This window comes from Ciconia boyciana, chromosome 2 (genome assembly GCF_034638445.1).
Source record: "Ciconia boyciana chromosome 2, ASM3463844v1, whole genome shotgun sequence".
NCBI lineage: Eukaryota > Metazoa > Chordata > Aves > Ciconiiformes > Ciconiidae > Ciconia > Ciconia boyciana.
The window spans coordinates 163138438-163155801 of record NC_132935.1 but is presented as its reverse complement, the minus strand read 5'-3'; the positions used below and the strand labels follow the sequence as shown (position 1 = coordinate 163155801).

Below are 17364 nucleotides of genomic sequence, written 5' to 3'. Positions count from 1 at the left end.
GAGGCTCTGACTCAAAAACTCTGGCTGGGCAGCTCCTGAAGTCACTGATATCATATGGCTGCTCACACAGACCACACAGTCCAAACCCTAAAAAGGCAGCGCATCTCAGCATTAAAGCTTCCACAGCTCCATAAACCTGGTCATTTGCTCCAGTATGTTTACTCTGCGGACTGTATTTTATGCCATGACCTGATTCCTCAAACACCACTTTATGTGAAGAGCCCAGGGAATCTCTCTGGAAAGCATTGCCAACACCAGATATTTCATTAGTGGAGAGAGAAAGGGAATAAAGAAGCTTGGACATCAGCCTAGCTGCAGAAATAGCTCCAGGTTGTCTGCATGGTCAAGTAATCCAGAGGATGCTGGTGGCAATGTGGATATCTCTCTGCATTCCTTTTCACTGTGGTGCGAAGCAGAGGCTCGGCTTACCTGGTGAGTCCATCTGCAAGTCAAGTTTGTCCAAAGCCCCAGAAAGAACGCAGCTGAGACCAACCTAACTCTGACTGAGCAGCTCAGTGCTCTGAGTACTGACACTCCCTCACATGAGGGCATCTCTGCCTCTGTTGGGGGTAATTTGTCACAGTTCGATTTGATAGTTTTGCTGATGCTCTCTGATCCCTCCGGCTTTTTGTTCAATATGTGATCACCCTGGTTTGCAGTGTTGTCAGCTCAGAGAAAAGGCAAGTTTATTTTCTGCTCTTATGTGGAGTGGGCTGATGGCCAGATTTTGGCTTTGACCAGAGGAAACAGGTTGCCTAGAGAAGTTGTGGATGTCCCCTCCCTGGAAGTGTTCAAGGTCAGGTTGGATGAGGCTTTGAGCAACCTGGTCTAGTGGAAGGTATCCCTGCCCATGGCAGGGGGGTTGGAACTAGATGATCTTTAAGGTCCCTTCCAACCCAAACCATTCTATGGTTCTATGAAACGTGAAAGGTGTTTCTGTATCTCAAGAGATGAGTTGACAAGGGAACAAGAACCCTGTCTTTTATTTGCAACAGACACCCGGGGGACCAATTTTTTAAAATTACCTTCATTTTGGCTGAACATACCAGTGAGATCAAGTCATCTTTGTTTTTCTATGACAACACTTTCAAGGAGAAGAGTTTAACGTCTTTGGTTTTCTTCCCTCTCTCTAGAGGGATGTATACAAAAGAAACCCCTGTCTTTCCTTCAGCCTGCAGTGATCTCAGCATGCCTCTGCTATTCCAGTCCTCTACAGAGAGGAAACCATAGTTCTGTAAGTGCCTACGTATGTAATGGGTGTCTAAACTCCCAGTACACTCAGTGGAGGTCCAGTTAAGGGAATCTAGAAGGTGATACATCTACCCTAAAACAGGCCCATGTAGTCGGACAAAATCAGTCAGGCAAGATGAATTTCACCAATGTGACTACAGAACTTTGCTGATGCCAATGGGAGGGCAGTGCTGGTGAAGGTGAAGCAGAAATATGTTTTTGTGCAAAGATAAGATAGATCCTTCAAGTGGAAAATGGTAGCAGAAACCAGATGGAAAGTGATGCCATGTTAGCAGGTCTCTCTAAGATAAATTGAAGCTCTGCACCTTTGGCATGGATGTCATTTCACTGGAGGAAATGAGCAAGCTATTTGGCAAAGAACAGTGAGTGGTGATGGGCAGCTGCATGAATGCAGCATCATCTGTGACGATGGGGCAAAGTGCCAGTCCTGGCGATAATAAATCTCAGCCAATGGATCAACTTTGCTGTATTTGGCAGTACAGATCACAGTTACATGTAGGCACTCTGGCAGGCATTTCCTCTGACAGTGATGCGCTCTCATACGGCATGAAGGTGTGTGTCCTGGCCGAGAAGAGAGTAACTATGGACATGTCTCTGTTGTATAAGAAAAGTTGCTTTCCTTTATCAAGACCAAGGAAGGAAGCAGAGCTGTTTAGCAAACAAACAAGATCTCTCTACTCTTAGCTGGGAATGAACGTATGTACTCCTGGAGTGTGTTTCCAAAGGGGGATAATCTTTTATATGGGATGTGGGTCTCTTTCACCAGGGGATTTATTTTAAGTGCTCACTGTCTGATGCATGGCAAATACTCTTGCTCTTCAGAGGTATTTTTATCAGCCCCAGGTATAAACCTTCCTAATGGTTTGGAAGATAGAGAGGTGATTAGCAGCAATCGAATGGCACTGTGGGCAAGGAAATTATCTTAAGAGTTCTGTGAAAAGCAGTTAGCGAGTGTTCCTGGAAGGCTTTTCTAGCACACTGCTGATTACTGCCATGCTGAAAGTTGCAGCTGGCTTATGGCTTATCAGTTGTTGCCTTTTTTCCTAGGTGAATTAAAATCTTTATAGTAGGAGGGGTCAGCCTGAAAATGCCTGTGTTATTGATAGGTGGAGAAGACGGTGAGCACAAAGCTTTCCGAGCCAAGACTCAGTATCCTCAGGGAGACCAGTGGCTGAAATGGAGCTGGGAAGGGTAGTACTTGATGTCAGCACTTCAAATGTGGCATATTTCATGTCTACTGCTGCAAGAGAACCAGATCTGTAGCTGAATTTGTCCTTTGGCCACTCAAGGAGGTACAGCTAAGACAAGGCCACCTGCCCTCTGTCCACTGGCCCAGGTGGCCATTTTGCTCTTGAAAATATCTACCTAGCACTGTGTGAGAATGTAGCAACCCACTAGGGCAAAGAATGGTGAACAATGTCATGTCTTGTATCCAAAGATCACAGACAAACTGACAACTCATTTGGGATTTGAAAGTTTGTATGTGCTCTGCTGGTTTATTATTGCAAGGTCTGAGAATATGAGCTGATCCTTCAGCTTGTATTTGAGTTTCAAATTTTTGCGTTTGTTTTTTTCTCCAGCTCTTTCAGTGCTTCAAGGAGCCATGTATGGTCCTGAAATAATGCAGCATCTGTCCCCTCATGATATTTCAGTTCCTGGCTGATGGAAATACCATGAAAGAAACACATCTCAAATGATCTTAGCCTCATAAATAGCTCAATGAGACATTTAGAAATCCTGTAAACCCAGAAAGCACTGGCAGTGCAGGATATTTGGGTTTATTTGAGTTCCTGTGGAATTATTTTCATTGCCCAAGCAACCTGTTTGCAGCTTACTAAAACTGCTCTGCAGTTGTCCTTAAAAAGAAATGAAACAAACGTGTTATGGGCATCCTGAAACAAGTTAAGATGAGAAACAATCAAGGATAAGAAAGCAGTGTTGGAAAAATTTTGAAGAGCAGCTCCAAATTACTAATTCTCCCATTTCTACAATTGGTCCTACTAAAACAATTGAGAAGATTTAAGCAGTTATTTTTTCTGATTCCCTGAAACCAGATACGCTCAGTTTATGATGATCTGCTCTTCTGCCTCAACCTTTGGTGTATTCTTTGGTGGAACTTCTTTTGGCATACCTCACTTTCAAATTTATGGGGTCCTAGAGGCAAACCAAAGAGATCTGGGTATGTGCCTGCTTTTCTGGGGTTTAAACAGAACTTCTACTTGGTCTGCAACACCTTGAACAAGGTATTGCATGACGTGAGATGTTATTTGCTATTTAAAAACCTAGCTATGGACTCAGGGGTATGAAGTGGTAGATGCTGAAACAGTCCCTTCCTCCCCAGCGTCCTGCTCTTCAGTCATCAATGTGAGCTCTTTTTCCTCAGAGGAAAAAAGAAAATATTAACTACAACATCTTACTGAAACATGGTGGTTTTTTCAATGAGGTTACTGCCCCCTTCTGCAGAAAAGTAAACTGAGGCACTGAGAGATGAGATGGCTTGCCATAGACCAGCCAGAAGGTCTAGTCAGAGCCAGAGGTCAGCAGCCTAAGTCTGAGCCAGGCAGTAGGACACAGCTCCCTGAGAAACCATCCAGTCACTCTGTAGGCTCCTCACCTTCTCCCACATCTGGAGCAAACTCCGTGCTCACTCGCCTCATTCCCAAACTGAGGCCAACCTGTGATGTGAGTTGAGGCACAGCACTGAGCAACGGCTGGTTCATCACCTGTCCCTCCTTGTAAGGCTCATGGAGGAACAACACCGCTGCTGCCGTCTCACATGGAGGAAATGGGAACAGGCAAGTGTTCAGACCTTTCTGGGTGCATACATCCTACGCAGTCTCCACACACCTACACAGGGTCCTGGATTGGGTGGTGCGTATCACCCTGGACTCAACTCAGTTTTCAGAGTATGAATGCTGCTTGCCGCAGGGCTGTTAATCCACCCGCATTGCAAAGAAGACATAGACTAAATCCCTCCAGTGATTTAGAGTGCTCTCAATATGTGATTCAACTGGTTCATTGAGAGATGATTTCTAGGTACTTTGAAAGGAAACAAGCACTCAACAAAAGAAACGCGACCAGACCAAAGTATTTTTAGAGGTAATGTTTACCTTCAGAACGCAGCAATAGAAGTTAAAAAAAAAAAAGCCACAAAATATCTAAAATCTTGAGTTGAGAATGTACAAAACAAAGTCATAATAAAAAGAAAATTGCTTTACAAAGTCTCAAAATGAATTTAAACAGTAAACATGTATGAAAGCATGTAAAATCTAAAATAAGGTTTTTGTATATATTGAATAATAAATTACAATTCTAAAAATAAAGAAAGGAAAGCAGTAACCATTCTGACTGAAGAAGAGAATCTTTCATAGCATCTTTCTTTGAGGGAACAGCGCTGATAATAGCTGTAGGTCTTGGCTTGACAATTTTCAGTAGCATCAAGTACTTTCCAGGAACTGAAAAATAAACTGATAAATACGTCCCCCAACCCCAATAGTGACAGCAATTTGAGATTTTTTTTCCTTTTCTTTTGTTAATGCCTAAGAGAAAACCTATCCAACCCACCCATCAATATGAGCATGTGTATATATGTGTGTTTAGGATGCCCTTCTTGGAAAGCCTGTGTTGAAATTAGAAAAAGAAGATAGCATAAAGGTGTTTGTTTGCCAATGACCAGATTGGTTGGTTCTTTAATTGATCCTACCTATCCTTTCTTCTGCATTAGTTCAGAGAAGCTCGATATAACCCCTGCCCCCCTCCCCCCCCAAACACTCTAGGGGGAAGAAGCTACCCTAAGGTGCCCATGGATGGGGTTTTCCCTTGTGCTTCTGGGTGTCAGGGCTCTGGGTTGTGGTGCAGCACCAAGTCTGTTGGGTTGGCCAGGTGAGGACTGTTCTCCTCCAGTGTCAAGGCAGACTGCATTTGTCGTCTGTACGCAAACACCAAGATGATGACCCTGAGAAGTCCTTAGGGTGTAGATGAATCCCTGTGTGTAATGTGGATAAACCAGGAGATTTTTTTTTTTTATTGTGGACTTTCTTTTTTTGTCTTATACAGTTCTTGCTTTCTCTCCAGAATCTCCTATTTCTTTGGCTTGGAGTTGCCAAAGGTGACAAAGACCACTCCTGGCTCCTGAAAACTGCCATTGGTGTGGAAGTCTTCGCCTGGGCTCTTCAAGTACCTCCGAAACACGGGTGAGGCAGATACCTCATATTGGGGATGAGAGACCACATCGCACGTGGAAGATGTTTGTGTCTCAGATTGCTTGGTGACTGTGGTGGACGAAGTGATGATTTTGTTTCCAAACTGGTCCATTTCCTCATACTGCTCCATGACAGTCCGCGTGGCTCCATAGAGCTTGGACCCATCGGGCCCTGTCTGCAGCTCCAAGATGCTTTTCTGCCTCCGCGGATTTTGTGGGCTGGGGACATTCAGGGAGCAGTAGTCCAAAAAGCCTCCTTTCATCCCACAGTGGCAGCTGCCTTTGGAGGTGTCCAGAGGGCACCTCTCTTTCTCACTCATTGGATGGTTTGCATTGCCAAGGGTGTGCTGTTTCATTGAGCTCAGCCCAACTTTTGTTTGGATGGGCTCTGGTCTCTTCTCAAAGGGGGTCAAGTCATGCCCAGTAGACCCTGCTGATGGATGGTTAAGGGAGTTAAAGCTGTCCTGAGCAAAAGCATCCCTCTTTCCTGGAGTGTCAAGACCATCTGGTGAAGGGACGTCCCAGGGGCAATGTGCTGTCCTGGGTGATTCTGCTGGTTTCCTGGCGGCAGACTCAATGGAGATGTAGGAAGGTGAGGAGGGAGAGCTGATGCGAGATTGAATGAGGTGGGGGACCTCTAGCTCTGCCTTGGTTCCCTCGGTCTTTTCTGCCACCTTTGCACCTTCCACAGATGCTGCTTCCCCTGCCTCCAGTGTGATTCCCTCCTGCTTGGCTTTGCTTGAGACAATACTGATTTTACGGATATTGCTGCTGCTCACAGAGCTTTGGGTGTTCCCCAGAGACTCCTTGAACAGCCCTGAGAGCCCAGCGATGTCTGACTCAGACTTGAGACTAGAGACAGAATAAAGAGCTTTCTTGATGGCCTCCTCGATGTCCACCAGCCGGGCAAGTGTCTGCTCCTTCAAGTGGATAATCTCAGCACTTGCTCGTTCCAGGTCCCCGAAAACCAGCTCCACTGAGGAGACACTGTCAGTGTCCTCCTTTGCCAGTGTCTCAGCCCTGTCCTGTTGCTTGGCCTGGTGGGCCTTCTGACGAACAACCCAGTCAGGGACCTTCTCAAAGAAGCTCTTCAGAGCTTTCACGTCCACTTTGCTTGTCTCCTCCTCAAACTCCCTCACCCGAATCAAGATCTCTTGCAGCTCCTCCTGTCTCCTGAGGTTTTCAAAGATCTCCATAGCCTCCTTGACATTGCCTTTCATGATCTCCTCTTTGTGTACTGACAGCCTCTTCCGACGCTCATCTTCTGTTTCTCTCTTGTTTTTTTCTCTCATAACAACTGCTGGCTTCTCTTGGGCAGGTGTCCCTGCCTCCCCATCAGGACATTTCAATTGCCCACTATTCCCCTGCTGTTGCTCCTCAAAGGAGTTCATTGGCTGCTGATGGAAGGACGTTGAATGACACATTTGCCTCCTCTCATTCACCTGCTGCACAACTCTCTGACTATCCCACGATCCATAAGAATTAGACACACTTTCCCTTTCCACCTTGGATGAGGCATTTTGTGCAATGTCATCTCCTCTCTTTGGAGGAGTGGTGTGGCCCACAGGGGAGGTGTTTGGCTCAGTCTGTCCTGGCATATTAACTGTCTGTGCTCTACCAAGACAGGTTGGATGTGATACTGAAGAGCATCCATTCTCGTCTTGGCACAGTTCTGTATGCCTCTGAACCACCTCACCTGGGCATCTCCTTGGAGCTGCTGCTTTCCCACTCATCACTCCCTGCTCAACTTTAAAACTAACCACTCCATTTTTTATTGGCTTTGAAGTCTTAGCACTGTCTGATTCTACCTTTCCTTGTCCTCCTTTGCTGGCCTTGTACCTTTCCTCTGCCATTTGAAGAGGGGTTTTGGCAGTGTTTTTTGGCAGCTTTCTCTCAGGGCTCATACCCTGAACTGTGACAGGCTTGTTCACAGATGTCTCCAAAGTGCAGCATTTTGCCTGAACCTCCCCATGGCTTGATTGTTCACATACTTCCATGCAGCTTAATCCCAGCTCCATGGGGGGAGGCTTTGGCTTGCTGATATCCCTCAGGCCTGGAGGTTTTGGAGGCAGCGGTGGAGGGATGGGTTTGGTTGATCTGTTTGTGCTGTTATTTGCAGAGGCAGAATGTGCCTCATGTAAGAGGTGCTCAGGTTTTGGAGGGGGAACAGGTTTTTTCCTGGGTGGGGCAGTAGTTTCTGGTTTTGGAGGAGTCCTGGGCTTCTCTGCAGGACTCTGATCACTGGGTTTGCAGGACAGAGAAGGGAGGGCAAGAAGAGGTGTCTGGAGTGGTGCAGAACATCCTGGCGCTTCATCTTTGCTTGTTGGTAGTGGAAGGGCACCTTCTCTTGTTGCTTTAGTTGAGGGTGGGCAATGCTCTGATTTCATCACAGCAACTGAGGGAGGAGGAGGAAAGTCATTATCAGCCTGCGACCCTGAAGCCACTACAGCAGTCTGGTTACTAACGGCTTGAGTGTCATTTTTCTTTTTACACACAGAATAGGACTGCCCTGCATTTCTGTATATCATAGCAGCTTTAAAATCCCCTCTGGAGACATTAACGTTAGACTTTTCCAGTGACTGAAGTGTGGCTTTTAAATTACCTCGGACAACATCCTCCTTTTCTACCAGGCGCTGTTCTGTGGCGGCACTTTGCAGTGCTCTGATAGCTGTATGTACATCCCCTCTGATAATAACATCTCTTTCTTCTTGCACTGATTGCTCTTTGTAATCAGACTCAACAAAAGGGTTTATATAGGTTTTCACGGGTGTGGCAGTATAAAGGCCATCCTTAATGCTAAAATCTCTACTAGGCACAACTTGGCTTTCCTGGCTCAATAGTTGTCCTCCCTGTACTTCCTCTGAAGCACTGACCTTTTTGTGTGATGCTATGCTCTTCTGAGACACGCTTGTGTGGGTCTTGGATGCCTCTTGGACTCTAGTGGTGGTGGTCCTGATGGCAGTGCTGCTGCTCTCCTGCGTGGTGGATGCAGAGTCTTGTTGGCGTACGGTTGATTGAAGGGTCACTGTCCCCTGTGTGCTGGCTGCCTGCTGCCTGCAGGCCATGTGGACCTCCTCCCTGTTCCTCTGTAGCTTGCTCTGGACATGGTGTTGAATGTTTTTTGCTTCTGCTGTTGCTAGCCTCAGGCTTTGCATTGCAGCCTGAAGATCACTCCCAAGGGCCTTTTCTTCTGGCTGCATCTGCCTGGCTTCCCCAGTCACCAAACTCTGCTGTTTCCCAGCCACTTCTCCCCTCTGAGCCGTCACTGGGGTTGGAAATTTGCCTTGCATCATAGCTTTTGGTTCCTTCAAACTGGTGGCTTCTTCTTTCTCTGCCTTCTTGCTGACATCTGCAACCCTTTGGATTGACTTTGTAGTCACTTTAAGCCCTCCTGACAGAATTTCTTCCTTTCCCATCGCTGTGGGCAAGGGCTTCCCAAGACATTGCACAGTGGTGCCCGTCACACCTGCTGCATGCACAGCCTCTCTCTCTGATGCACCCTCTTTGCCCATGCTTTCACATGCGAATACCTTTTTTGCTCCCTCCATAGCCCCTGGCTCACCCTCTGTGATTACTTTCTCTATTTGTTCTTTATTTGGTAAGATACATATCTTAGCCCCCTGCACAGCCCATGGGGCACTCTCATCTGCCCCCTGCTCTGCCTGGGAAGAGATGAGGGATTGTATCTCTGACTCCTGCTGGAGATTCTTCAGATAGTCTAGATCTCCCTTCTCAATGCAGCTTGCAAAAAGCTGGACATTTCCCTTCTCATTGTCCTCACGCTTAACGGTTGCTGTTGCTTTCTGCTCCTGAGAAGAAGCCAACAGGTTCCCTATCGTTGACTTCACATCCCCCTTGACAACTTTCTGCTGGACAGAATGGAACAGAAGGGAGTAGAGAGTCATCTTCACTGATCCTGACTTTGTCTCTTGTAAGACCATCCCCTTTTTGATGGAAGCATCTTGACTGAGGAGACCCTGTAAAGCCTTAGCTACATTTCCACTCAAGTCCTCTTTGCCTTTAACAGCTTCACTCTGGTCCAGTAGCTGCAATGGGCTTACTTTGATCTTGCCCTCTCTGTCCTCCTCCACCAGGACACTCTGTGCTTCCACATTGGTTCTGTGCAGGAGCTGCAGCATGATCCTTTGCAAATGGCCTCCCACAATCTCCTCTTTCAGGATCTCTGGAGCACCTGGGCTGCTGAGCTGGTACTTCACCATCTTCACACTCTCCATATCATTGGCTTCAATGAGGATCCCATCATGCTGAATAGCCTGGCAAGTGCAGAGCGTCTCTAAAGTCTCCTTCATGGTTCTTTCTTTCAGTTCTGTTTCTATACTACCTTCAGAAGCACTAAATTTATCCAAGGGTGTGCTCTCAAAGAGCCACGTTGTACTTTTCACATCTGCGCAAGGGATCACTTCTTGGGCTGCAGCACTGGCCGTCACCTCTGGGTCCTTAAGGGTGTCCATTGGCTGGGTTTCAAACAACCAGGTGCAGCGTTTTACATCCCCTTTCTGGCTGTCCTCTCTCTGCACTGTACTCATAGATGAGCCTCTCTCTGCATCCCCGTACAGGGAGTCCACAGGCTGGTTTTCAAACAGCCAGGTGGATGTCCTCACATCACCCCGCTGAACATCACTGACACTGACCATCCTCACGTACTTCTTCTGGCCCACTTGCTGGGACTCAAAGAGCTGCTTGTTGGACTGAACGTCTCCCTTCTGTACATCATCTACTGTTCTGGGCACAGATATCTTTCCCCCTGAGAAGGAGTCAAGAGGCTCTGTCTCAAACCTCCACCGAGCAGCCTGGACATCTCCTTTCTTGATGTCCTCTTGGGTTACAGCCCTAATCACAAACACCTCTTCTTCCTTCTTGATCTGATCCAAGGGCTTAGTTTCAAACAACCACCGGGCGCCTTTCACATCACCTTTCATGATTTCTTCTTTCTGCACTGAGGTGACCTCATGGTATCCTCCCTCTTTGTCCTGGATAGCATATAAGGGTTGGCTTTCAAAGAGCATTGTGCAGGACTTGACATTAGCTTTGCTCATGGTGTCTTTCTGGATCTTCTGGAGCGCTGTCTCGTCCACTTCGTCGTGGATTTGGTCAAGGGAATAGGTCTCAAATACGAACCTTTTGCCTCCAACATCTCCCCCCTTGATATCCTTCTCTGGAGGGATTTCCTGGATGCCCTCGGAGCTGTCCTTCAGGGAGTCCATGGGGTAGTTCTCAAAGAGCCAAGTGAACTTGTGCACGGATCCGGCTTCAATTGTCCCATCATCCTTCAGGGATGTTGGTTTGGTCGCTGTATCCAAGGGCTTAGCTTCAAAGAACTCCTTCACTCTGGACACTTCCCCAGACTGTATCTCCACGCGACTGGAGTACCGCATGGTTTTCTTTCGGTCAGCTTCACTGACAGCACTGCTGCCCAAGGGTTCAGTCTCAAATAGGTGCCGGACAGTTTTGACATCAACTCCCTGTAATTCCTCCTGACTGTATGCCTTACTGACTTGTAAATACTGCTCCTCCTGGCCTTTCAGGGAGTCCAGGGGCTGAGTCTCAAACATCCATGTATATGACTTCACATCAGCTTGGGGCATGCTGCCATCCTCCTCCTGCTTCTTTTCAGCCTTCTCGTACAGGGTGTGAATGGGCTGGGTCTCAAAAAGCCACCTGCAGGTCTTCACATCCCCTCGCTGGGAGATCTCCCGCTTCACCGAGGGATGCTCCTCACCTTGCATGGCTTGATGATGAATGACATCCAGGGGCTGAGTTTCAAAGAGCCACTTGGCTGTTCTGACATCACCAGCCACCACCTCTTGTTTTGTGATCCCCCGTATTATATCCACTTTCTTGGTGCTTTCATCAAACTGGTCCAAGGGCCTGGTTTCAAACATCCATTTGTAGTTCTTGACATCACCACTGATGATTTGCTCTCTGCTTACAGAGGTGACTTCATGGAAATTGCCAAAGCTGTCCTTGATGGCATACAGAGGTGTTGTCTCAAACAGAATTTGGTTGGCTTTGACATTGCCAGCTGGAATCTTCTCCTCTTCTTTGGTGACGGGCTCAGCATCAGCCTGCTTAATGCTGTCTAAGGGGAGAGTCTCAAACAGGGTCTTGAAAGACTTCACATCCCCTTTCACTATCTCTTCCATGCTGGTTGCTGGAATTTCTTCCTCAAATGCCTTGGAGATGCTGCCAAGGGGACAGGTCTCAAAGACATGTTTTCTTTGCTTCACATCTCCCTTCTCCTCTGCTGAAAGCTCTACTTTCTTTAAACGTCCCACCTCAAAATTGTCTTTCAGGGTTTCCATTGGCTGGGTTTCGAATAGCCAGAGTGTAGATTTCACATCTCCTCCAATGACTTGTTCTTTGGCTACAATGCTTTCTGAAGCTTCTCCTTTCAGAGAATCAAGAGTCTGGGTCTCAAAGAGCATTCGCTGCTTACTGACATCTGCCCCTGTGACAAAATCAGTTGAAGCCTTGAAATCCTGTTCTTCAACTGTGATTTCTCTGATGGCATCCAGAGGCTGAGTTTCAAATATCCACCTTGCTCCACTGACATCTGGCCTTCCAATTTCTTCCAATGAAATCCCACGGATTATTTGCACTTTGGAAGTGTCCTTGTTGATAGTATCCAGGGGCTGAGTCTCAAACAGCCAGCGAGCAGTTCTGACTGCATTGCTCTGAATTTCTTCGCGGCAGACGGACTTGATTTCATGGATGGTCCCAGTTTTGTCTCTGATGGCACAGAGGGGCTCTGTTTGGAAGAGCCTGACAGTCTTCTTAACATCGCCTTTTAGCTCCTGGATTTCTGACTTGAGTTGAAGGATGCTCTTCTCCTCCACCGAGCAGCAGCGTCCTATAGCATCCAAGGACTGTGCTTCAAAGAGCTGTCTGGCACCTTTCACATCACCTCCCTGGACAGGCTCCTTGAGAACCGCCTCCTGCACTTCAGTTTCATCCGAATACAGTTTGTTTAATGAGTCTAGCGGTTGGGTTTCAAACAGCCACCTAGCTGTATGCACATCCCCTCTGGCAAGGTCAGTTTCTGATACCTTGGCTGATGTTGACAGACTGTCCCCATTGACTGACTGGCTTTCAAACCTCAGGGAAGTACTTTTCACATCCCCACCGGGAATGATCTCTTCTTCTGCCAGCTTCTTTGTGGCTTGATGTTCCCCAATGGAGTCAAGCGCCCAGTTCTCAAAAATCCAGCGCATGGACTGAACCTCTCCTGGAAGAACTTTGTCCAGGTTCACAGATGCCTGTGCATTGGGATCTTCAGTATTAAGCATTTCTGCCAGGTCCTCAGTCACAGCTTGTTCCAAGTTCTTCCTGAGCTCTGGATGCATGTGTCTGTAGAGCCTCTTTAGCTCGTTCACTTGACGCTGCTGGTAGAACTTGGAGAAGGCTTGCTTTGGAGGAGGCACAGGGAGTTGGTTGAGATCCTGGCTCCCTGGAGTGATGACTTGGACTGAGGCAAGGGCAGGAGGGGGAGGTAAGTCATCTTCCATTTTCTTGATGGAAACTTTAGATGATTTCTGAGCTTCTGACATCTTTAGGGAAACAGTTTTAAATGTCAGCATCATCTCTTAACCCCCAACCCCATGGCCGTTAATAGTGAAAACGGCAAAGGAAAAAGCCAGCCAACAAGGGAAATCCATGCACCTACTGACCTCCATACCTTTGGTTCAGTAGCACACAGCACTCCAAAGCATCACACCACTGCACACGCTCCAGGCTTGGTGTTAGCTCTGGTTCCACAGCAACGCGCTCTAAAGCAAGGTCTCTAATCCAGGCATGTGCGGTGGTTAGTCTACAGTCCCCAGGATTCAGTCCAGCTACAGCGTAACAGAGATGCCCAATTTGGACTGTGTCAGCAAGAGAGAGTGACCACAAGAATAACATGAAGAAGGCTGTCTTAGAGTACTGAGCTAAAAGTTAACTTCTCCCTCCTGCTCCCAAGTGTCCAGGGCAATGTGAGGACCTGCAGAGAGTCTGAGAACATAGGATATGGGTGCAGGAGAAAGCCAAGGAGCTATTTGTGAAGAGGTCTCAAGAAGAAAATGGAGAGATGGAACCAACCAAAAGCGTCAAACTGAGCTGGTGAGGACAGGCTATTTTTGGGTAGTGAGCTAGCATGATGGGCTTTTGGTAGCACCGTGGGTTGCCCACTGCACAAGAGTGAGGGCTGGGGGAAGGACGTTTGTCTGATTAATGATTTCTTCTGTTGGTCTCACGAGTGTACCCCATGTCATCATTTGCATAAGAATAGATGCACAGTTATACAATCAGAGACCTAAATAAAGCTCCTTTGACTTGCAGACTTGTACAGGCATGAGGCTAACTAAGGTTTACAAACTGCTGGAATTAGCAGGCCAAATTCTGTGCTCTGTTAGGAGGAAAAAGCAAGGCTGAGGGACCAGAGGTTGGGGTAACACCCATAGCTGGGGACCAGCAAAAGTTAGACCCGTTTAGACTCGGTCAGCCTGAGCTCAGCTCAAATTCACAGCAGTTGATACAGAAGTGAACAGAGGGTGCAGTCGTGACGAGGTGGACTGCGGTTGTTTAGCCTGCCTTTGAACCTCACTTTCCGCATTTTTTCTCCTTAGCTTAGGAAGCCTGGGCACCAAAGGCTGAACTGAATACCTGCAACCTGCACTAGTTTGACATTTATCCAAAGGGAAGGTAGCCGAGGCCTATAATCATTATCTAAAAGAGACTGTAATCCTGGTGGCTTTCCTTTCAGTAAACAGATCTGCTGACCCTTGGCATGCCTGTGGAGTTACGTCTGTAGAGTTATGCCTGGAATATTATTAGTTGTTGCTCAAAGCAATGGCGCGCGGTGTTATTTCACTCTGTTACACGCAGATTGTTCCGGCTAAAAATAAGTATTGAACATTAGTAAAAAAAACCCCCTCAGAATACTAAAATCAGCATATTTTGCAGCAAGTGTAAAATGCAAATCTTTCACATGAGCCAACATACTTTGAATGCACTTTTAAAATAAGGGGGTTTTTTTGATCTGTGAAGAACTTCTGAATGTGGGGAAGGGCGACTGAGCAGCTGATAGCTATATTCAGTATGAAAGCGCTTCTCGCTGCCTTGTGTGGGTATTTAAATCACACTCCACCACAGTCCACAAATATTTGGTTAGATAACGGTGCTTATCTTTAACATTTCTTACCTTGCTTTTTTTCTGTCTGTGGGGAGAGTGAATGAAGTTGTCCTTCACAGTACTCTGGAAAAGACATGAGGAGAAATGACATTAAACTGCAGAGGAAGACATGTTATCTCTGTGTATGTGTGTGTATTATATACGTGTACATGTACCAACTACAGAGACCTGAAAACCATTACAGGGGAGGGGTTTTTTTTGGTTCACTGACAGTTCTGTACGGCTGGGAAAAACAATCTTATTCCAGGTTGATCAGAAATATTTTTTTCCAAAAGTCTTAGTCAATAAACAAAACCTCAAACACATTTGTTTAGAGTTGGGGGAAAAACAAAACAAGCACTGATTTCTCCAAAGTTTGATTTACCCTATATTTTTGTTTATACTTCAATATTTAAAAAATAAAACTGATCTACATTTGTAACTGCATTATGGATTGTGTAATTCATTGTTTTGAAATGGCTTTTCTTTTTTTTTTTTCTTAGACTTCTAACTAGTTGTAATTTTCCAATTACAGTCTCCACTCATTTATTTTCTACTGGGACCACTTCAGTCTGGACTCCTCCAGTACAGAGCCCTGATACATGCTCAAGAGACTGCATCTCTGGACAGGGACCCTGCAAAAGATTGAGAATGGGAGAGAGCACGAATGCTCCTGCAGGTGAGGTCCAGATGTGAAATCACATCCCATGTTACTCCTGGATCACCAGTGGAGCTGGGGAAATGGGAAAAATCTAGCTCAGTGCCTCATAACCCTTATAACCTGAATTATCCTATGACCCAATGATCAGCCTGGAGTGGGTGATTAAATTCCTGGATCCCAGACCAAGGGCTATAAACAGAGGAACACAGGGAGCACTTTGCACTGCAAAGTTATGCCCGAGTGTGACATATATGGACGTATGTATGTGCGTGTGTTGGAATGGGTGTAGCATGGAGTTGTATGTGTTGCTGTGTGCTGAATATTTCCTCTGTGGATGTGAGTGTGTAAATATAAGCATGCAAATAAAATGGAAATCTTATGTATGAATAAACTGTTTGTATGGGCTAGTGGATGTAAACACGTGTGTGTGTTTAGTATGTGTGTGCATGTGTGAATATAATGTGTATATATATATGTGTGTGTGTATGTATATGCAGCTTATACATCATATACATACATATCAGCACCTCTGATAACATTTATACAATATTTGCAAATGACAAGGGAAAGCTGGTCATTTTTGGAAAACAAATGGTGTTTCTCCAGATTTACGAAACCAGACATGTTCTCTCTCACCCTCTTACAACCACTTGCTGGGATGGGACATTGTTTGGATGCCACTGGTGATTTGTGAGGGGGAGGACGGCGGCGCGGTGCTTACCGGCTGTGCGGGGCTGCCAGCAGCAGCAGCTGTCTGGGAGAGATAGAGAGCCGACAGCTCCTTCACGGAGGGCGCAGAGGACCTCCCTCGTCCTTGGTGAAGTATGTGGCTAGTGTTGTCTGATATGTCTAAAAATGACCGCGTCCTCTCATCTGAAACAGGGACAGACGTGCGCGGTGAGCTATGTGCCAAAGACGCAAGGGCACAGCCAGTCTGGAGCATGAGCATCGATTACCAAGGGCTCTGCTGGGCGCCTCTGCCGTCTGCACACCGATTCCCCCGGCAGCCCCTGCCCTGGTCCCCCAAAACTTAACATCATGGCCTTTTGGTTCAGGGAGAAAACGTGGACGTTTCCACCTCTTTCATGGCTGAAATGAACTTTAAGCCTGGATGAGAGTAACACATTGGTCAGTGACCTGATGCCACCATTCTGCTGATGGGGCACAGAGCCCGCACCCATTCCTGCATCCCTGGACAAGGCCATCACCAAACATGAGCGAGTCGGAGGGCATGAAGGAGCTACGCATGTTCAACTTGAACCAATTCCCGCTTTTTTTGCTCTATGGCCACATTGCTCTCCTGTCGGTGTGCCTCACAAGCAGTTATATCCATTTATCTTTATCTCTCCCTTGGGAGCCCATTTCAGGGAACGGAGCGATGTAGATGCTACGAGACTCGCCCAAGGTCGTAGCAGGGAGTCTTTGGCAGAGCCAGAGGACCGAACCCTGCTCTTAGTTTAGAGATCTGATATTTTGAGCTGCACCAGCTCCCATGGGGCCCCCACTGGGGCCCAGCATGGCATTACTGAGATATTCAAGATATTCAGTGTTCCTCCTACCTTTGTTCAGATGCCTCCCATGGAAATGACTACAGCTGAGGATGTCCCTATCTGGTTCATGGAGAAATGGCTACTCTGCGAGGAGGTGATCTATTAGCCAGACCTCCTGAGGGGTACACAGAGGGACGGGATGGTTGGAGCGGTCATGCACTTTTGGATGATGCTCAGGCCATGCTCCCTCATTCCCACCTCTTGTACTCTGTCCCCCTTGGTCCTCATCCCCCTAAACAGCGAGGGCTTCCCCTCCCTCTGAGGATGAAAGCTGTGTCCATCCCCAGAGAGAGGTTCACGTCAAAATTAATGGCTCTAACGCAGACGGGTTCAGTTTTCAAAGAAAGAGGCAACTCCAAATTCTAGCTAAGAAATTTATTTTTGTGTTACTCTGCTAGGTGTCAGCAGGATGGCCATCTCCACCTCCCATCATGGACGTATATAGGGCTTTACACCTATATGATGAATCTTAGTCCTCCAGGTTAGTCAGGGCTGTAATTTCTCTGTTACCACTGTAAAAACACGAGAAGGT

General features: G+C 46.9%; 1 protein-coding gene across 2 annotated transcripts in view; it reads right to left on the bottom strand.

Moving 5' to 3' along the window:
- Window positions 1-5331: 5331 nt before the first annotated feature.
- The window catches only part of XIRP1 (xin actin binding repeat containing 1), a 32371-nt gene continuing 20338 nt past the window's right edge, over window positions 5332-17364 (bottom strand). The window contains exons 5-7 of one of the 2 annotated variants that reach the window (XM_072851541.1): window positions 15987-16155; window positions 14652-14703; window positions 5332-13020 (exon numbers count right to left, since the gene is read on the bottom strand). In XM_072851541.1, the coding sequence (XP_072707642.1) occupies window positions 5332-13020; window positions 14652-14703; window positions 15987-16155 (7910 nt within the window). Of the gene's footprint in view, window positions 13021-14651; window positions 14706-15986; window positions 16156-17364 lie in introns of both variants that reach the window. The other variant, XM_072851542.1, reaches the window with a different exon arrangement.